The 15088-nt window shown below is 43.3% G+C and overlaps 1 protein-coding gene across 4 annotated transcripts in view; it reads right to left on the reverse strand.

Annotated features, from left to right (window-relative positions):
- Positions 1-14726, reverse strand: part of map4k4 (mitogen-activated protein kinase kinase kinase kinase 4) — a 28669-nt gene extending 13943 nt beyond the window's left edge. Inside the window, exons 1-16 of one of the 4 annotated variants that reach the window (XM_043248585.1) lie at positions 13623-14698; positions 13413-13478; positions 6414-6470; positions 6163-6288; positions 5705-5815; positions 5532-5622; positions 3382-3512; positions 3231-3285; positions 2807-2885; positions 2549-2724; positions 2404-2476; positions 2111-2321; positions 1201-1362; positions 853-939; positions 327-455; positions 34-212 (exon numbers count right to left, since the gene is read on the reverse strand). In XM_043248585.1, coding sequence (XP_043104520.1) covers positions 34-212; positions 327-455; positions 853-939; positions 1201-1362; positions 2111-2321; positions 2404-2476; positions 2549-2724; positions 2807-2885; positions 3231-3285; positions 3382-3512; positions 5532-5622; positions 5705-5815; positions 6163-6288; positions 6414-6470; positions 13413-13478; positions 13623-13679 — 1790 coding nt within the window. In that variant the 5' untranslated portion in view covers positions 13680-14698. Of the gene's footprint in view, positions 1-33; positions 213-326; positions 456-852; positions 940-1200; positions 1363-1401; positions 1480-2110; positions 2322-2403; positions 2477-2548; positions 2725-2806; positions 2886-3230; positions 3286-3381; positions 3513-5531; positions 5623-5704; positions 5816-6162; positions 6289-6413; positions 6471-13412; positions 13479-13622 lie in introns of those variants that run through there. The other 3 variants (XM_043248586.1, XM_043248587.1, XM_043248588.1) reach the window with 3 other exon arrangements.
- Positions 14727-15088: the final 362 nt, after the last annotated feature.

The following is a 15088-nucleotide window of genomic DNA, read 5'->3' on the forward strand; positions in this document are numbered from 1 at the left end:
ATATTCGGAACTGTGCTGCGTGCGGGTTCGTACCCAGCGCGGGAGTCCTCGGGGCCGGAGGTCGACTCCTCTCCCTGGTCCTGGTCCACCTCCTCGTCGTCCTCGTCGTCAGTGGTGCCCGAGTCCTCGCTGGAGGAGGAGTAGTCCGTGGCTTTGTGCTGGGGCCGGACGTCCTCCACCGCTCGCAGCTCCTTAGCCAGCGCCGTCAGATCCTGCCAACAGCACAGAGATTCACCCGCAGCTCACTGCTGCTGCCGCTGGAGAGGGGATCAGAGGAGTGTGTGTGTGTGTGTGTGTGGAGTGTGTGCGTGTGTGTGTGTGCTCACCTGCGGGTCACTGCTGCTGCTGCCGTTGGAGAAGGGCTCAGATGACCGCGGGGGTACAGCTGGAGGCTGCTTCTGTAGGACCGCGGCCTGAGGAGATCCCTGAGCACTTCTGCGGTGACGCTCATCCACCTGCGCGCGCACACACACACACACACACACTTAACGCTTTACACATCCACAACCAGAGCCAGTAGTAACAGCAGCTACAGGGTGTTCTGAGAAGTGGTTTCTAATAAAGAGGGATGGTCTTTTGTCAACAATAAAAAAAAACAAAAAAACAAGGAAGTAATAAGGAAACTTTGTATTATTTACAACTAGTATAGTAGCTGCCTCTTGAATGGCTTGAGGATGAGGAAATGAAAACAGCTCACTTTTTACTGTAGTATATTACAGTAAGTTCTCTATTAATCTTAGCAAAGGGACAACAAATCTGTGTGCTTATATTAGCTGACATCTGCTGCATTACTCTTGACCTCTCTGACCCGAGCGGAGGTCAGTGTGTGAGTGAAGTGCAGACGTCTCTCACCAGGAGCATGGCCTGCTCGTGAAGCAGCTGCTGCTGCAGGATCTCCAGGTGCCTCTGCTCCTCCTCCAGCTGCCGGCGTATGTACTCCTGCCACACACACACACACACACACACACACACACTCCAGTGCTTAGACCCTGTAGAGAAGCACGCTTCTATATACCCAGTACATGCACTAATCAATTAGCAATTTCAGGACAAATGATTGTTCCAAAACGTTGTTCAGGGGCAAAGGAAGCTGGATTCAGAACCTGCTGGTAACTTCTGCTTTAGTGCAGAGATCTGACATGTCCCTGAAGTGACGGAGAGCAGCTCTCTCTAGAACAGACCGAGCACTCAGTCTCTCACCTGCTCGCGGTCAGCCCTTCTCTTCTCCTCCTCTGCTCTTCGGCGCTCCTCCTCCTCTTTGCGCCTCCTCTCCATCTCCTCCAGGCGTCTCTTCTCCTCCTGCTCTCTCCTCCTCTGCTCTCGCTCCTGCTGCCTCCTCATCTCTCGCTCGCGTCTCTGTTGCTGAAGCGCACCACACCAGACACAAGCGTTACTGCGGTTTCCTTCTCGCTCATCTCAGGCTGAACACCTGTCCAGCTCAGCAGAGGTCACGCACAGAACCCTGTTATTCAACCTTAACTTAACAGAAGAATGGCATGGATTTTAGCTTTTCAGAAGCAAACATTTGGCAGGGAGCTGAAAGTATGGCATGTTCCGGTCGGATCAGTAGGTTCAGATTGTTAAAGACCACCACATCGTGACCTGTGCCCAACGTCATTAAATGTACAGATGCATCGCAATAAATTAGAACGTCATGGAAAAGCTTCATTTCAGTAATTCAACTCGAATTGTGAATTGTGAGAAATTCAGGGCACACAGACAAGTATTTTAAGTCTTTGGTTCTTTTAATTTAACAAAAACCACCAATTCACGATCTCAAAAAACCAGAACACTTCAAAGACAAATAAAAAAGCATTTGTAGTGAATTGAGTTGAACTACTGAAACAGATGAACTTTTCTACAGCACTGTAATTTATTGAGATGCACCTGTACATAGTGATTGATTGATGTATATTCGTTATTGAATACGCTCTGGTTTGCAGATCTTTTTAAGGTCATCTCACATTAGACATGTTTACCTTTGAATCAAGCACGTGAGATTTCAGTCTAACCTACCCTTTACTATGGCTTACTGAGAACGTGCTGGTGGAGGATAAGACGTATTCTGTCTCTCCTTGATTCAGTCAAAAGCCCTGTAACAGTCACTGACCTCCTCCAGACGCCTCCTCTGCTCCTTCTGCTGCTCGATGCGCTTCTGTCGCTCGGCCAGCAGCTGTCTCTTGTACTCCTCCTGCTCTCGGAGCTGCTGCTCCTGAAGGAGCTGCTGGCGTCTCAGGGCCTCCGAGCGTTCCTTGTTCTCCTGCTGCAGACGGATGAAGTCCCGCCGCAGAGTCGACTCGCCCGGCACGTTCACAATAGAGCTGCCACACACACACACACATACTGTTCACCTCTCGAGGGATCATGTGTGTGTACGAGTGTGTGTGTGTGCATGTGTATTACCTGGGCTCACCCTCCTGCTCCTGAGCCTCCTCCTCCTCCTCCTCACTCCCGCTGTACTCATACTCAGTCTCGTCTACAGTGGAGCACAGGTGGTCAGTCACTCATGAGCACACACACACACTCACACGTGAAGTGCGGTCAGTACCTTTCTCTCCGCGCTTCTTGCGGCAGCGGTCCAGGTGGTCCTTCAGCTGGATGCGCACCTGCCTCTCGTTGGGCTGGTCTCTGATGAAGGGGTGCTTCAGCAGCTGGTCGGTGGGTGGCCGCTGAGTGTAGTTCTTCACCAGACAGCCCTCGATGAAGCTGAAGAACTTCTTAGACCTGTGAAGCACAGCACAGCAAGGCCTCAGCCCTGACCTTTCACCTCCACACTAACTGCATCGCAGCAGATGAAGCTACTGACCATTTCTTGGACTTGAGTCTGGGCGGAGGATTTCTGGGTATGAGAAAGAGCGCTCGCATGGGATGCATATCACACAACGCTGCAAAACACCAATAAACACACACTCCTCAAACACAGCTGTCGACTGAGCACAAGCTACAGTAATCTCTGATATACTCAAGACTTATTACACTTCTACAGTGTTTAGAGGTCATGGCCCTTCATGTTTGAGAGAAGAGGTCGTGTGATACCCCACACACTGGTGGTCAGAATGAGGGGTACCTAAAGGTAGTTATTTAAATTTTATGATAATAAAGATAATAAAGATGAGTGTGGCTTTCTTTGCGTTTTCAGTTTTCATCTTTAAATGTACAGATTTTCTTGTGTCGTGAAGCTCTGGACGTGTAAGAGAACAGCAGTGAAGGTGTGAGAGGACAGTACTCACGAGGAGCGCCCTCCGCCATCTCTATCGCTGTGATACCACAGGACCACAGGTCACTCTGAAACACAGCACAGCGGTCAGTGAGTCCCTCACCTCTGACCCTGACACACACACTCTCTCTCTCTCACACACACACTGAGCTCTGGGTCATTACCCTGTAGTCGTACGTGGCGTCTGGGTTCTCATCGCAGGCGATGACCTCAGGGGCCATCCAGTAGGGCGTCCCAATGAAGGTGTTCCTGCGGCCCACAGTTCTGTCCAGCTGAGCACTGACACCAAAGTCCACTGAAACAAGAGAAACTCATGAACACCTGCCCCGTCAGCACACACACACACACGCACACTTTACTCAGTATTTCAGCGCAGCCTGGTGATACACACCAAATTGAGAATCTAACAGAATGCATAGTCGATATAAAAAGCTGGATGATGAGTAACTTCTTAATGTTAAATTCTGAAAAAACAGAGGTGCTAATAATTGGACCTAAAAACCCCACATATAATAATCTAGAACACAGCCTATCACTTGATGGCTGCTCTGTTAATTCTTCATCATCAGTTAGGAACCTAGGTGTGCTGTTTGACAGCAATCTTTCCTTTGAAAATCATGTTTCTAGCATCTGTAAAACTGCGTTTTTCCATCTTCCATCTAAATTACGACCTATGCTTTCGACCTCTAATGCAGAAATATTAATTAATGTGTTTATGACCTCGAGGTTAGATTATTGTAATGCTTTATTGGGTGGTTGTTCTGCACGCTTGATAAACAAACTTCAGCTAGTCCAAAACACAGCAGCTAGAACTAGGAAGTATGATCATATTAGCCCAGTTCTGTCAACACTGCACTGGCTCCCTATCAAACATCGAATAGATTTTAAAATCTTATTAATTACCTATAAAGCCCTGAATGGTTTAGCTCCTCAATACTTGAGCGAGCTCTTATCACATTATAGTCCTGCACGTCCGCTGCGTTCTCAAAACTCTGGCCATTTGATAATACCTAGAATATCTAAATCAACTGCGGGCGGCAGATCATTTTCCTATCTAGCACCTAAACTCTGGAACAATCTCCCTAACTCTGTTCGGGAAGCAGACACACTCTGCCAGTTTAAATCTAGATTAAAGACACATCTTTTTAATCTAGTTTACACATAACACACTAATACACTTTTATTATTCAAATCCGTTAAATGATTTTTAGGCTGCATTACTTAGATCAGCTGGAACTGGGAACACTACTCCTAAAACACGGTGTACTTGTGACATCGTAAAAAGAATGGCATCTACGCTAATATTAGTCCTGTTTCTTTCTTATTCTGTTTCTCAGTTTGTATCCAGACTAGATGGTGGATCAGCACACAGAGATTATGTTCATCAGACACCAGAACACCTAGATGACCCCCGTGGACAGATCACCAGATCCTGATACACACACACACAAAAAAAAAAAAAAAGTCATTTACACTATCTGACACAGCTGTGTTTAAAATTAAACTGGAAGTTAAGTGCTAGGCGTCCGGTCAGAGGAAAACTGGCCCCAACTGAGTCTGGTTTTTCCCAAGGTTATTTTTTCTATTCCGTCATGGATGGGTTTTTGGTTCCTTTGGCTTGCTTTGTTGGGGAAATTGTTAAATCTTGTCATTATACATCGCTTTCGTTGTATTCTACTATTTTATACTGTTCAGTTCTTTGATACAATCTGAATTGTTAAAAGCACTTCATAAATAAAAGTGATTGATTGACATATATTCAAGGCCTGGACAGGGTTCTACTGAACTTGTTTGGAACCAAACTCTGTCTATTACTTGAAAGGTGACTTTATAGATGTGTACTATAGATGTAACTGAGAACTGAATGGTTTATAAAGACGTGCAAATAAATAATACACTTTTATGTATTATATGTATGACAATTCTGTAAACTATAGCAAAACATCAGTGAAAAACTAGTATCACAGCACATAGATTAGATGTGCTGATGTGAAGCCGTTAAGAGGAAGTCAACGAGAAAAGATACCTTATTAAGATACCTATAAAAACTCTCTAGGTTAATTTATTTTTCCAAAACTTTTTCAGGCCTGGAAATTAATTTCTATGACTTTTCCAGATTTTTCATGCCCTTATGAACCCTGATTATTACTCTACTCAGACCAAAGACTGCTCAGCTGCAGTAGATTTCCCTGACTGAGAACAGAGAATAATCAAAGTGTTTTCCTGACGATTCTGTAGAAGGAGGACTATCCTGCTCGTGTTTGACACACACACACACACAAACACATTGGATCTCCAGCAGCAGAGACCTCACCTAGCTTGACCTCAGCGTTCTCCGTCAGAAGCACGTTCTGGCCCTTGATGTCTCTGTGGATGACGTGATGAGCGTGCAAGTGAGCCAGACCCTGCCCAGAGAAAACACACATGTGTGTGAGACTGCAGCATCACAGTGTGTGTGTGTGTGTGTGTGTGAGCACTGCTCCATACCCTGAGGATTTCTCTGGAGATGTATGCTATCCAGTCTTCCTTCAGTGAATTCCCTTTAGTGTTCTTCACCAGATCTGTGATTGAACCGGCTCCACAGAACTCCATCACCAGCTGCAAGAGAAACACCACTTTACTGGACACACACACAGATGTATGTTCTCACTTTTACGGCTTAATATTTACAAATACAAGTGCATATAGCAAACTGCTACATAACATTTTTAAACTGGATTATAAAATTCTGTCCACATTTCCTCATCGAAGAAATCATGAGGATGTATGCGTCAAGAACCGGGTACTTGGTACCACCGGTACTTAAAAAACACTAGTACCGTGATGTTTTAATTTTTTGTACTGACTTAATACCAAAGTACCAGTCTTTTGACAACACTAACACACACACACACACACACACAGATGTGAGTGTGTGTGTGTGTGTGTGTGTGTGTGAGACTGACCCACAGCTGGTCGTCGTGTCCTGGAGGACTCTTCTTGATGAAGGCGCCGTAATACGTGGCGATGTTTCTGTGATGAGAGTATTTCTTCAGCATGTTAATCTCCAGCTTAATCTCCTCTTCTTCATCCTGAACACACACACAGAGCAGTAGTTTGTCTGAGTACACATGTGCAGTCGTTTATGGATTCACATGCTCCCATTTTTCAGCGTTTCAAAACACTGTTTGCCTGCCTGGAGAAGCGTGTCACTTACTTCAGTCACGTCCATGACTTTGATGGCCGCCAGCTGCCCGGTTTTGACATGTCGACCCTGATCAGAAACACAGAGCACATCAGTCAGAGGGAAGCCCACGATATGTGTGCTGCTACGTGAGGGTTCACGAGGCTGGATGAGCAGCACTGATCCTGACAGCTGAGGGAGCATCTCCATGCTTCAGACCCAGAGAAACTCAAACACCAGTCCGCTTCGGTGGGTTATAGTTTAACGGCTGGCTCAGGATGGACAATTTTCCAGCCCAAAAGTTCACAAAAACCCACCCAAAACTTTAACTGTCTAATTAACATTTTACAAAGTAAAACAATGTCGATTAAAAATATTTTTTAATCTCCTTAAAATAAAAAGTCAACAAAATACTAGAAATATAATTATAGACAGGCCTCTATTTCCCATATCAAATAATGGAAAACACATTAAATTGAATTACCAAATATGATTCAAATATGCAGTCAAAACGACCATCAAGAAATGAACCAATACCCTCGAAAAAATTGATCAGAAACTGTAGACTATTTTACACTCGTTCATGCAAACACCATAAAAAAACTGTCATTCATTGATGCATAATGTATAATAATCCAACAATAATAAAATAACAACAAAAATTCTCTTGCCTTCAGGTCACTCTATCATTTCACGCAGAACTAGAGGAAGTCTTTCGTGAAGTTCATATTGAACATAATATAGAAAGTCAAAACTAACAAACCAGACAGCTTCAAAGATATAACAATATGGACTGTTTAAAAGATAATAGAAAGGACTGTGTAGATATTAATAGATTCAGATATCAAATAATTTTACTGTGCTTTGATGTTGGAGTTGCAGTTATAGAGACGTCGTGTCATCTCTCCTTCAACAGGTGTAATTCACTTTTTGAGAGTTAAAACACTTCCAATTCTTACTTATAGAGTTATACAAGCAAATCACATAAATTATCGTGCTAAAAAACCATCACTCATCATGGCGTCTGTCTGCTGATCCATACTGGCAGTACCAACATCAGTACCTCTTTTCAGTGTGTGTTTAGATGACTGATTGAATGCAGTAGACGCACACTTGGGTTTGTATAACCAGTTAATAACATTTTTAACAATTACGTTTGTAAACGGCCAAACTGACCCAAAACCAGCCCAAATTTTGACGACCCACCCAAGACAATACCCACAAAATCAAATTCAAAACTGCCCAATCTGGCAACACAGCTCTGCTTACACCAAATCAGCAGCTTCAGCCAGCAGTGATAAGAATCTCTCACATCTGAGTCCATGAGACGGAGGAAGACAAACAGCAGTGGCACAAAACAACTCACAGATGCTAATGGAAGGACAATCACAAATTTACAGGACGCTACCAACAACTCAACAACCCAGCATCCTATTTTTCTCTTTGGTGCTTTAAAAAGGGTCTGTACTCTAGAAATGTATATGACTTGTCCTGAAAATGATGGGGTGTGTTAACTGCTAAACTAGCATGGACTCAAAACATGCCGATTTCTTCAGAAGACTCTGCTCTGCTCGACAAACTATAGACAAAATCAAGTCGACTTATTATCCTCTGCCACAACAAATACACCGGCTGCATTTTAACACATAACTTCAGCCTTACTGCTGGCCAGAAACAAATTGTCTTATTTCAATTTTGCATAACTATTTGTCAGTCTTGTTGACTCTTTGTCAACTTTTTGTCAGTCACATATCTCAGGAACCACACTCCAGTGATTTGAGTCTTGTCTCAAGAGAAACTTCTCTTCTCTGTCTACATGACATCACTAGGTTCTGTCATTCAGAAACATGGCTTTTCATTTCACTGCTATGCTGATAGACACTCAACACTACCTCTGATTCCATCGTTATCATCCTGCACTAGCTGCTTGCTTCTCTTCTTGACCAAAAGACATTTCTTCACCTTCAACTCACCTTACCAAGACAGAACTGCTTGTGGTTGTCCACTGTTTCATCACAATTTCATCTTCCAGACAGGCACATGAACCATAACCAACCATATGTTATGATTGATGATCAGCTGACTTTATCTGAGCATTGATAAAGTTGTCTGCTCCTGCCCGTTTGCTTTATTCAACATTAAGAAGATCAGGCCCTTTCTTTCAGAACATGATTCACAGCTCTTTGTTCAAGCTCTTGTTCTGTCCAGTCTGGACTATTGTAATGCTCTCTTGACAGGTCTTCCAGACAGTTCTATCAAACCTTTACAATTAAAACAGAACACGACAAAACACTGTTTACTCTTTCTTTCTCAGCCTTTCTGGAGAAAGCCACCCTTTCCTAGTGTTTCCTAGTGTCTTAAATATTCATTTCACACAAACCTGAAATGGATCATCATACACTGAAAGAATAATCCTCACAGGTTCTCACGGGTCATGGTTGAGCACTGTTTGTGCTGCTCAAAGAATGCCTAAATTATTTTTATACGCCATTTAGATTAGGCTCTTGGTTTGGTTTTTGGTGTGTACAAGAAAAGGTTTTATTGTTTAATAGTTTTTCGCATGTTTTACATTAGACTTAAGAATTTACATTAGTGCAGCATCTCCTTCTCAGTTTGTCTCGAACGTTAGGGTTACTTCCTGTTTGGATGAAGCCCCTCCTCGAAATGTGATTTGTTAGTTGGTCCAGTGCATTGTGAATGGTAAACCAATTACAGCGTGTACATGACAGTTAGCGCATCTGCTCAGCTAACCATGACGTCTATTTCTCCTGAGAGTGTTCATGAACAAGAGCTCTGCTAGCACAAATACAGGGCTTTTTCACACACTGTTACGATCATTTGTCTTCTTTTGCTATTTGATGGAACGCAGAATAAATATTTGATGTGGTCTCCCATTCACTGCTATAGAATGTAATGGTATGAAATGTTCTTACCATGATTACCAAATGACCAGTGACCAAATTAACCTGGTTACCAGTATTATTGTTCAAATGTGCTGGAAATGCTCAAAATGTACTGATGCATGAATCGTTTCACCAAAATCAACAAACAAATGTACTTTTTTTTGCATAAACACTATGCAACATTACCAGGGATACCCGGATTTTAAATGACAACACGACTGACCACAGTTTATCTATAACATGTACAAAATCTTCAAATAAAACTGAAAAGCTTCATAAAAAAGCAAACATAATATTTAGGCCTTTAAATAAAGAAAAGGAAGTGAGTGTAATTCTCTGTAGATCCACTCTCTGACAGCAGAATTATAGCTGTTTCTACAAAACAACGCTACTTTATTAGAGTCTTTTCCAAAGACAGTCGGAATTTTCATTCATTCATATATTTATGTGCAAACTCCGCAGCTTTTCCACCGTGTTCCTAACTCAGATGCTGCTGTGTGCACCTTAGATCAAAACTGAACAGTATTTATTTATCCTCAGCTTTTCAAATAGCGGTAATCAAGTACGGTTTTAATGTCGTCTGTCACTCCTTATAGGAGCGAGATAAACATTATTCCTCTGTGGTTCCACGTCTGTATTTCTGAACACACACAGTACTTCATCAGGACTGAGCATCACTGAAGATCAGAGCTAATCACAGAGAGTCTGAGAGAGCTGTGTGAGTCTGCCTGGTTACACACTCTCAGCCAATCACAGCCTCTCTCTCAGGTCACATGACCACCAGCTCTCTGGGGCTGTGAATCACATGATCATACAGGAATGAGCTCATATCTGTTTGTATGTGATATGTTCGTACGAGACGTCACAAATGCACTGTGTGTGTGATGATTAGTGTGGCTCAGATACAGCAGTCCAGTAACACGGAGAACTGATAAAGAGATAAAGGCAGTCAGTCAACGTGTGTGTGTGTGTGTGTGTGTGTGTGTGTGTGCTGCACAGTGTTTCAGCGCCACCTAGGGCTCCGACGGCTCTGGACATGTGACCTGAAGCTCACGCCTCATTGGCCGGAACAAAGAAAACAATGGACACACAGAGGAAGAGCAGCCATCGCTGAAAGAGTCCTAAACACTGCTCTGAGCTCCTCATCTGTCCAAACACAACCGCATCCGTGCTGGAGGACACACAGTCATCACTCTGACATCCACATTTGAGACGGCTGCTGCATGTGACGGTCACGCTCAGATCTACAGCTCATTCAACTAACCATGCTAACACTCCAGTCGCCTAAACACATGCTCACAGGCTGCTTTTTTTTTACATTTTTAAAGATTTACAACGTTAGAACTATTAGTAATGTTAGGTATTCAGTGAAATAACATTATTTAGTGGGGAACAAATAGAAGTTAATAAACGAGGACTGAATCAGATAAAATGGTATTCCATTAGAGACGATTACTCCATCCCAGCAAGAATCACTTAGCTCCAAGGGTTTAAGATATTTTTGATGACAACCAGGAATATTTTCAATTGTCCAAAATCAAAACAGTCCATCAGTGATTCAACCTGAATGTCATGAAGAGAAAGCTAAAACTAAAATAACAACATTATTCAATGATCGCCCAGAAGAGGATACTCTTCAAAATGTTGCTAGGGTCTTTTTTCAAAAAGTATTCCTGTAGCTTCATAACACTCTGATGGGAGCTGAAGCACTTTCATGCTCTTCTGCAGCAAAGTTGACAGTCGATGGGACAGTCACAAGCCTCCAAAATATCTTAAACATCTGGCACTGGGGTAAGTAATTAATGATTTTCTTTAGGATGGAGTAATGATCTTTAATTGAGCAAAAGTATAAGAACATGAATAGCTCATTACAGAGAGGCACAAAGCACTTCTGAGCTCCACACAGAAGAGTTCAGAGAGGTTCGTGAGTAGTGCGTTATATCTGTGTGATAGTTTGAGCCTTTTCTTTCAACGGTTCTTGAGTGCTCCTGAAGAGAGTTTCGACGTAACAAACACGAATGGAGCACGACGGTCAGAGCAGCAGAGAGAATGGTTTATGTGAACCCATCTACGGCTGGGCGATATATTCATGTTCATTTGATTAGAGGTAAATCTCCATCGGCTGTTCAAAAAGAGCACCGGTTACTACACAGAGCCGTAGATCGCTGGCAAGCTGCACTGTATCACGTTCAGTTTCATAGGCGATCCTTTTACCATACATAAAATGATATTGCATACCTCATATGTGTGTATCTGTGTATTAACTGCAGCTTCATTCGAAAACAGGGGATAGAGGTTTACCGCTAATCAAAGAACCGGCGTTCCTGATGAGCATGAGCATATATCAGCCAGTCCTAAAGCTATCTCTACCTCACATTGAAAAATAGGACAGCTTCACAACCATGAAAACAGAGTGGATTTCAGGATCGGCCTCGGCTGACCCCAACCTGGTCCAGCAGAAGAGGCCAGTATCAGAGTGATACCAGTACAGAGTACAGGAACGATTTTTTAAAATTCAATGACTCAGTAACCCATTCAGTCACTTTCCTCAATTCTGAAACAGGCCTCTAGACTGCACCCAAAGTGAATTTTTTGATAATGTGTGATTTAAAGTTTGACGTGGCCTCATTTGTGCTCCGCTCCATACGGCCGTCTTCTGCAGTGACTGCTGTGTGTCACATAAAGCCTGTAAACCGCGTTCTAGAGTCAGTCATTTCTACTTCACCAGAACACCATCATCACACCAGTGTATCCGCTTCTGCAGCTCAGTGTGTGTGTGTGTGTGTGTGTGTGTGTGTGCCTCTGTAGTGAGCGTGGTGCATTGTGGGCCGTCATGTGTCTTTCTGCTGAGACGTCGGTGAAGCACAATTACTGCCATCTCTTCCTCGATGGCTGAGAGTGAACACACTGCTGTAACGCACGCGTATGTTTTTAATGCAAAGTGATATATTGCTTTTTGACAGCCGCAGTCGTTGGTGCCGAATGAAACACGCAACCCGATGAAATCCTGGGACGACGTCGCTACATACTACAGCTTAAAACGTGTATTACTGCACACTAGGCTACCGTAAAAACATACAGTAGTGTACGTTTACAGTACAGTAGAGCGAGCGAATCAGCTAATTACTAAAGACACTGGCTTCAGTGAGAGCCCTGCTCCAGAGGATCTGATGAGTGTGTGTGTGTGTGTGTGTGTGAGAGACGATCAATCTCTACAGGCCAAGAAAAGCTACTGATGTAAAACACGCCCCTAACACACCTCTCTGAAGAAAACATCACACAACCCCAGCATTTCAGCAGTGAGGGGAAAACTGTCGAAACCTACATTGCAAAAAAAGTTAGCTATTCCTTCGAAAGAACTTGTAGTTTGGCGTACTGTTATCCTGTCAGCCAGAGCAGCAGAGGGAGCTCACCGACTGAAAACACACGCAATTCATGACATATGCAGGTGCAGAGGTCTGGTATTAACAAAGACACACTGATCAGACAGAACAAAGATGAAACCAACACGTGGTTATAATCGCAGATATAAAGTGTTTATATCATCACGATTGTTATCGTGCAGCCTAGCACACTAGCCCTAGCACTAGCCCGCCCGCCCGCTTCTGGCCCCACTGTGGAAACGGATCGTTTCTGGCTCATCTAAGACACTGATTTAAGGAAAGAAGTGAACGATTCAGAAACAGAAGCATGACCTCAGACTGTGAGGAAGATCTCTGCCTTCTTCAGAGCAGGCCCGTGCCGGTCTGTTCTACACCAGAACAGCTATCTGGCTTTTTTTTATTCAGTATTATTAAGAAAACGAAATCTCAGGCAGTCTGAGCAAAAAAAGGAGCTGTTAAGAGTCGAGGCCGAATGTCACTGTAGTAATGTACGGATCCAGAGCTGAACTCGTTTATATCTGTGTGAAACGCTGCTTCAGAGCCGGTTTAAAATCAATGTGGTTTTTTTGTCGCATTGAGTGTATCTGCGCATGCGCGGCAGATCACACCCATCAGCAGAGCTCAATGTCTGATAAACCGCTCGACTTCAATAGAAAAGACTATTCTGCTGTAAAACTATAAGGGAGTAGTGCGGAAGACGCAGTTAAAGCTGACTGTGAATGTAGTGAGAGTCCATCGACACCGACCTTGTACACTTGTCCGTAGGTGCCATTGCCGACCACTTCCACCAGCTCAAAAATACCAGCAGGGTCCTGCAATCACACAAAGAGCATCGCACTGGTTAATAAGAGACGCGATCCCCGCGAACATGAGCGCGGGGCAGCGGAGGGGAGCCGGACCCAGCCCGCCGCAGCGAGCCCCGAGCTCCGCGGAGACGCACGGAGAGAGCCGCTCACCCGCAGAGAGGCGAGGTCGATGTCCACCAGGCTCTTCGCCGGAGAGTCGTTCGCCATCTTCGCCGATTGCTCGAGTCTGAAGCGATGCCGCGTTTATTCCGTGCGCTTCAGACGCCGCTGATCATCGTTATATCCGCGCGTGTGATCGGGCCTGCAGCGCTCGCTCTATTGTTCGCGATGACGATGAGGATGATGGCGGTGATGATGAAGCGCAGCGGAGTCTGGGTCAGTGCATGGCGGAGGAGTGGGCAGAGACAGCCGAGGGGAGGGACGAGGGAGGACCATCCGCGGAAACACAAAGCGTGACACGGACTCGGCTGGAGACGTGCGTCGTAGCCTACAGGAACACACGCCTACAATAATACATCGAAATACATACAGTGTGTGTGTGTGTGTACAAAAAAATTAATTATTACGCACATATAATTTTGCAGTCCTTGATGCTGATTGGTCAATAGATGTGTGTTTATTTACAATACAGCATGGCTATGACCAAACACACCTGTATTTATATTTTAACAGTACAGATCGTGTCAAAGCACTGAACAAGTATCAAACGGGCGAATAGAGAGTCAGTGATGGATGACAGGATTAAACAGTCTAGTTTTCAGTTAGAAGGATTCCATCATTGAATTCAGAGAGGTCATCGTCCACCTCAGTAAACAGTATCCCTGCAAGCCAGAGCCAAGGAACCGAAACTCTATCTGTGACCTAAAGGAGAAAAAAGCTTGATTCCTGTGGTCCTGTCCCGACGTGGCATTTGAATTCATTGATTCAATTATTATCATGATTCATTTAAAATGTGTGTTTATTATAATTTATATATATAGTTTTTATAGTTGAATTAATTTAATATATTTCTGTTGCATATGTTTTTTCATGCTTTGTATATGTTGTATATCATGTTTTAATTTAAATGTATACATTTATTACAGTTGTATTTTTCTATTGTTGCAAAATCAAACAATAATAGTATTGTGTGGTGTATGTATTTTATGATAGCTATATTATATTTTTAGTTTTAAAGTCTTAATTCTAGGTCATCTAGGCTAGGTTAAAAAGATGTGTCTTTAATCTAGATTTAAACTGACAGCGTTTCTGCCTATTTATTAAAATAATGTTTTTGGAACGTTCTTATAAGGTTGTTAATGTTCTTGTAACGTTAATAGAAAACGTTCTAAGAAAAAATGTTCTCGGACAACTTTAGGATGTCATTTGTACTTAATGAATGTTCTTATATTGATAGAAAACATTGTCATAACCTTCTTATAACCTCTTTATGATGCACTTTTTACTTGTCTGATGTTCGTACAATCTTGTTCTCATAACAACACCCTTGTAACGTCAAGATGAGTGAACAGACATTGAACAAAAAGAAGAGGAAAGAGGAATTCTGAGGCCAAATCAATCAATCTCTTGCATAGCTTAAGTTTTGGCAGGTTCTATCTATTGGAATATACCTATTT

Source organism: Puntigrus tetrazona, chromosome 9 (assembly GCF_018831695.1).
Source record: "Puntigrus tetrazona isolate hp1 chromosome 9, ASM1883169v1, whole genome shotgun sequence".
Taxonomy (NCBI): domain Eukaryota; kingdom Metazoa; phylum Chordata; class Actinopteri; order Cypriniformes; family Cyprinidae; genus Puntigrus; species Puntigrus tetrazona.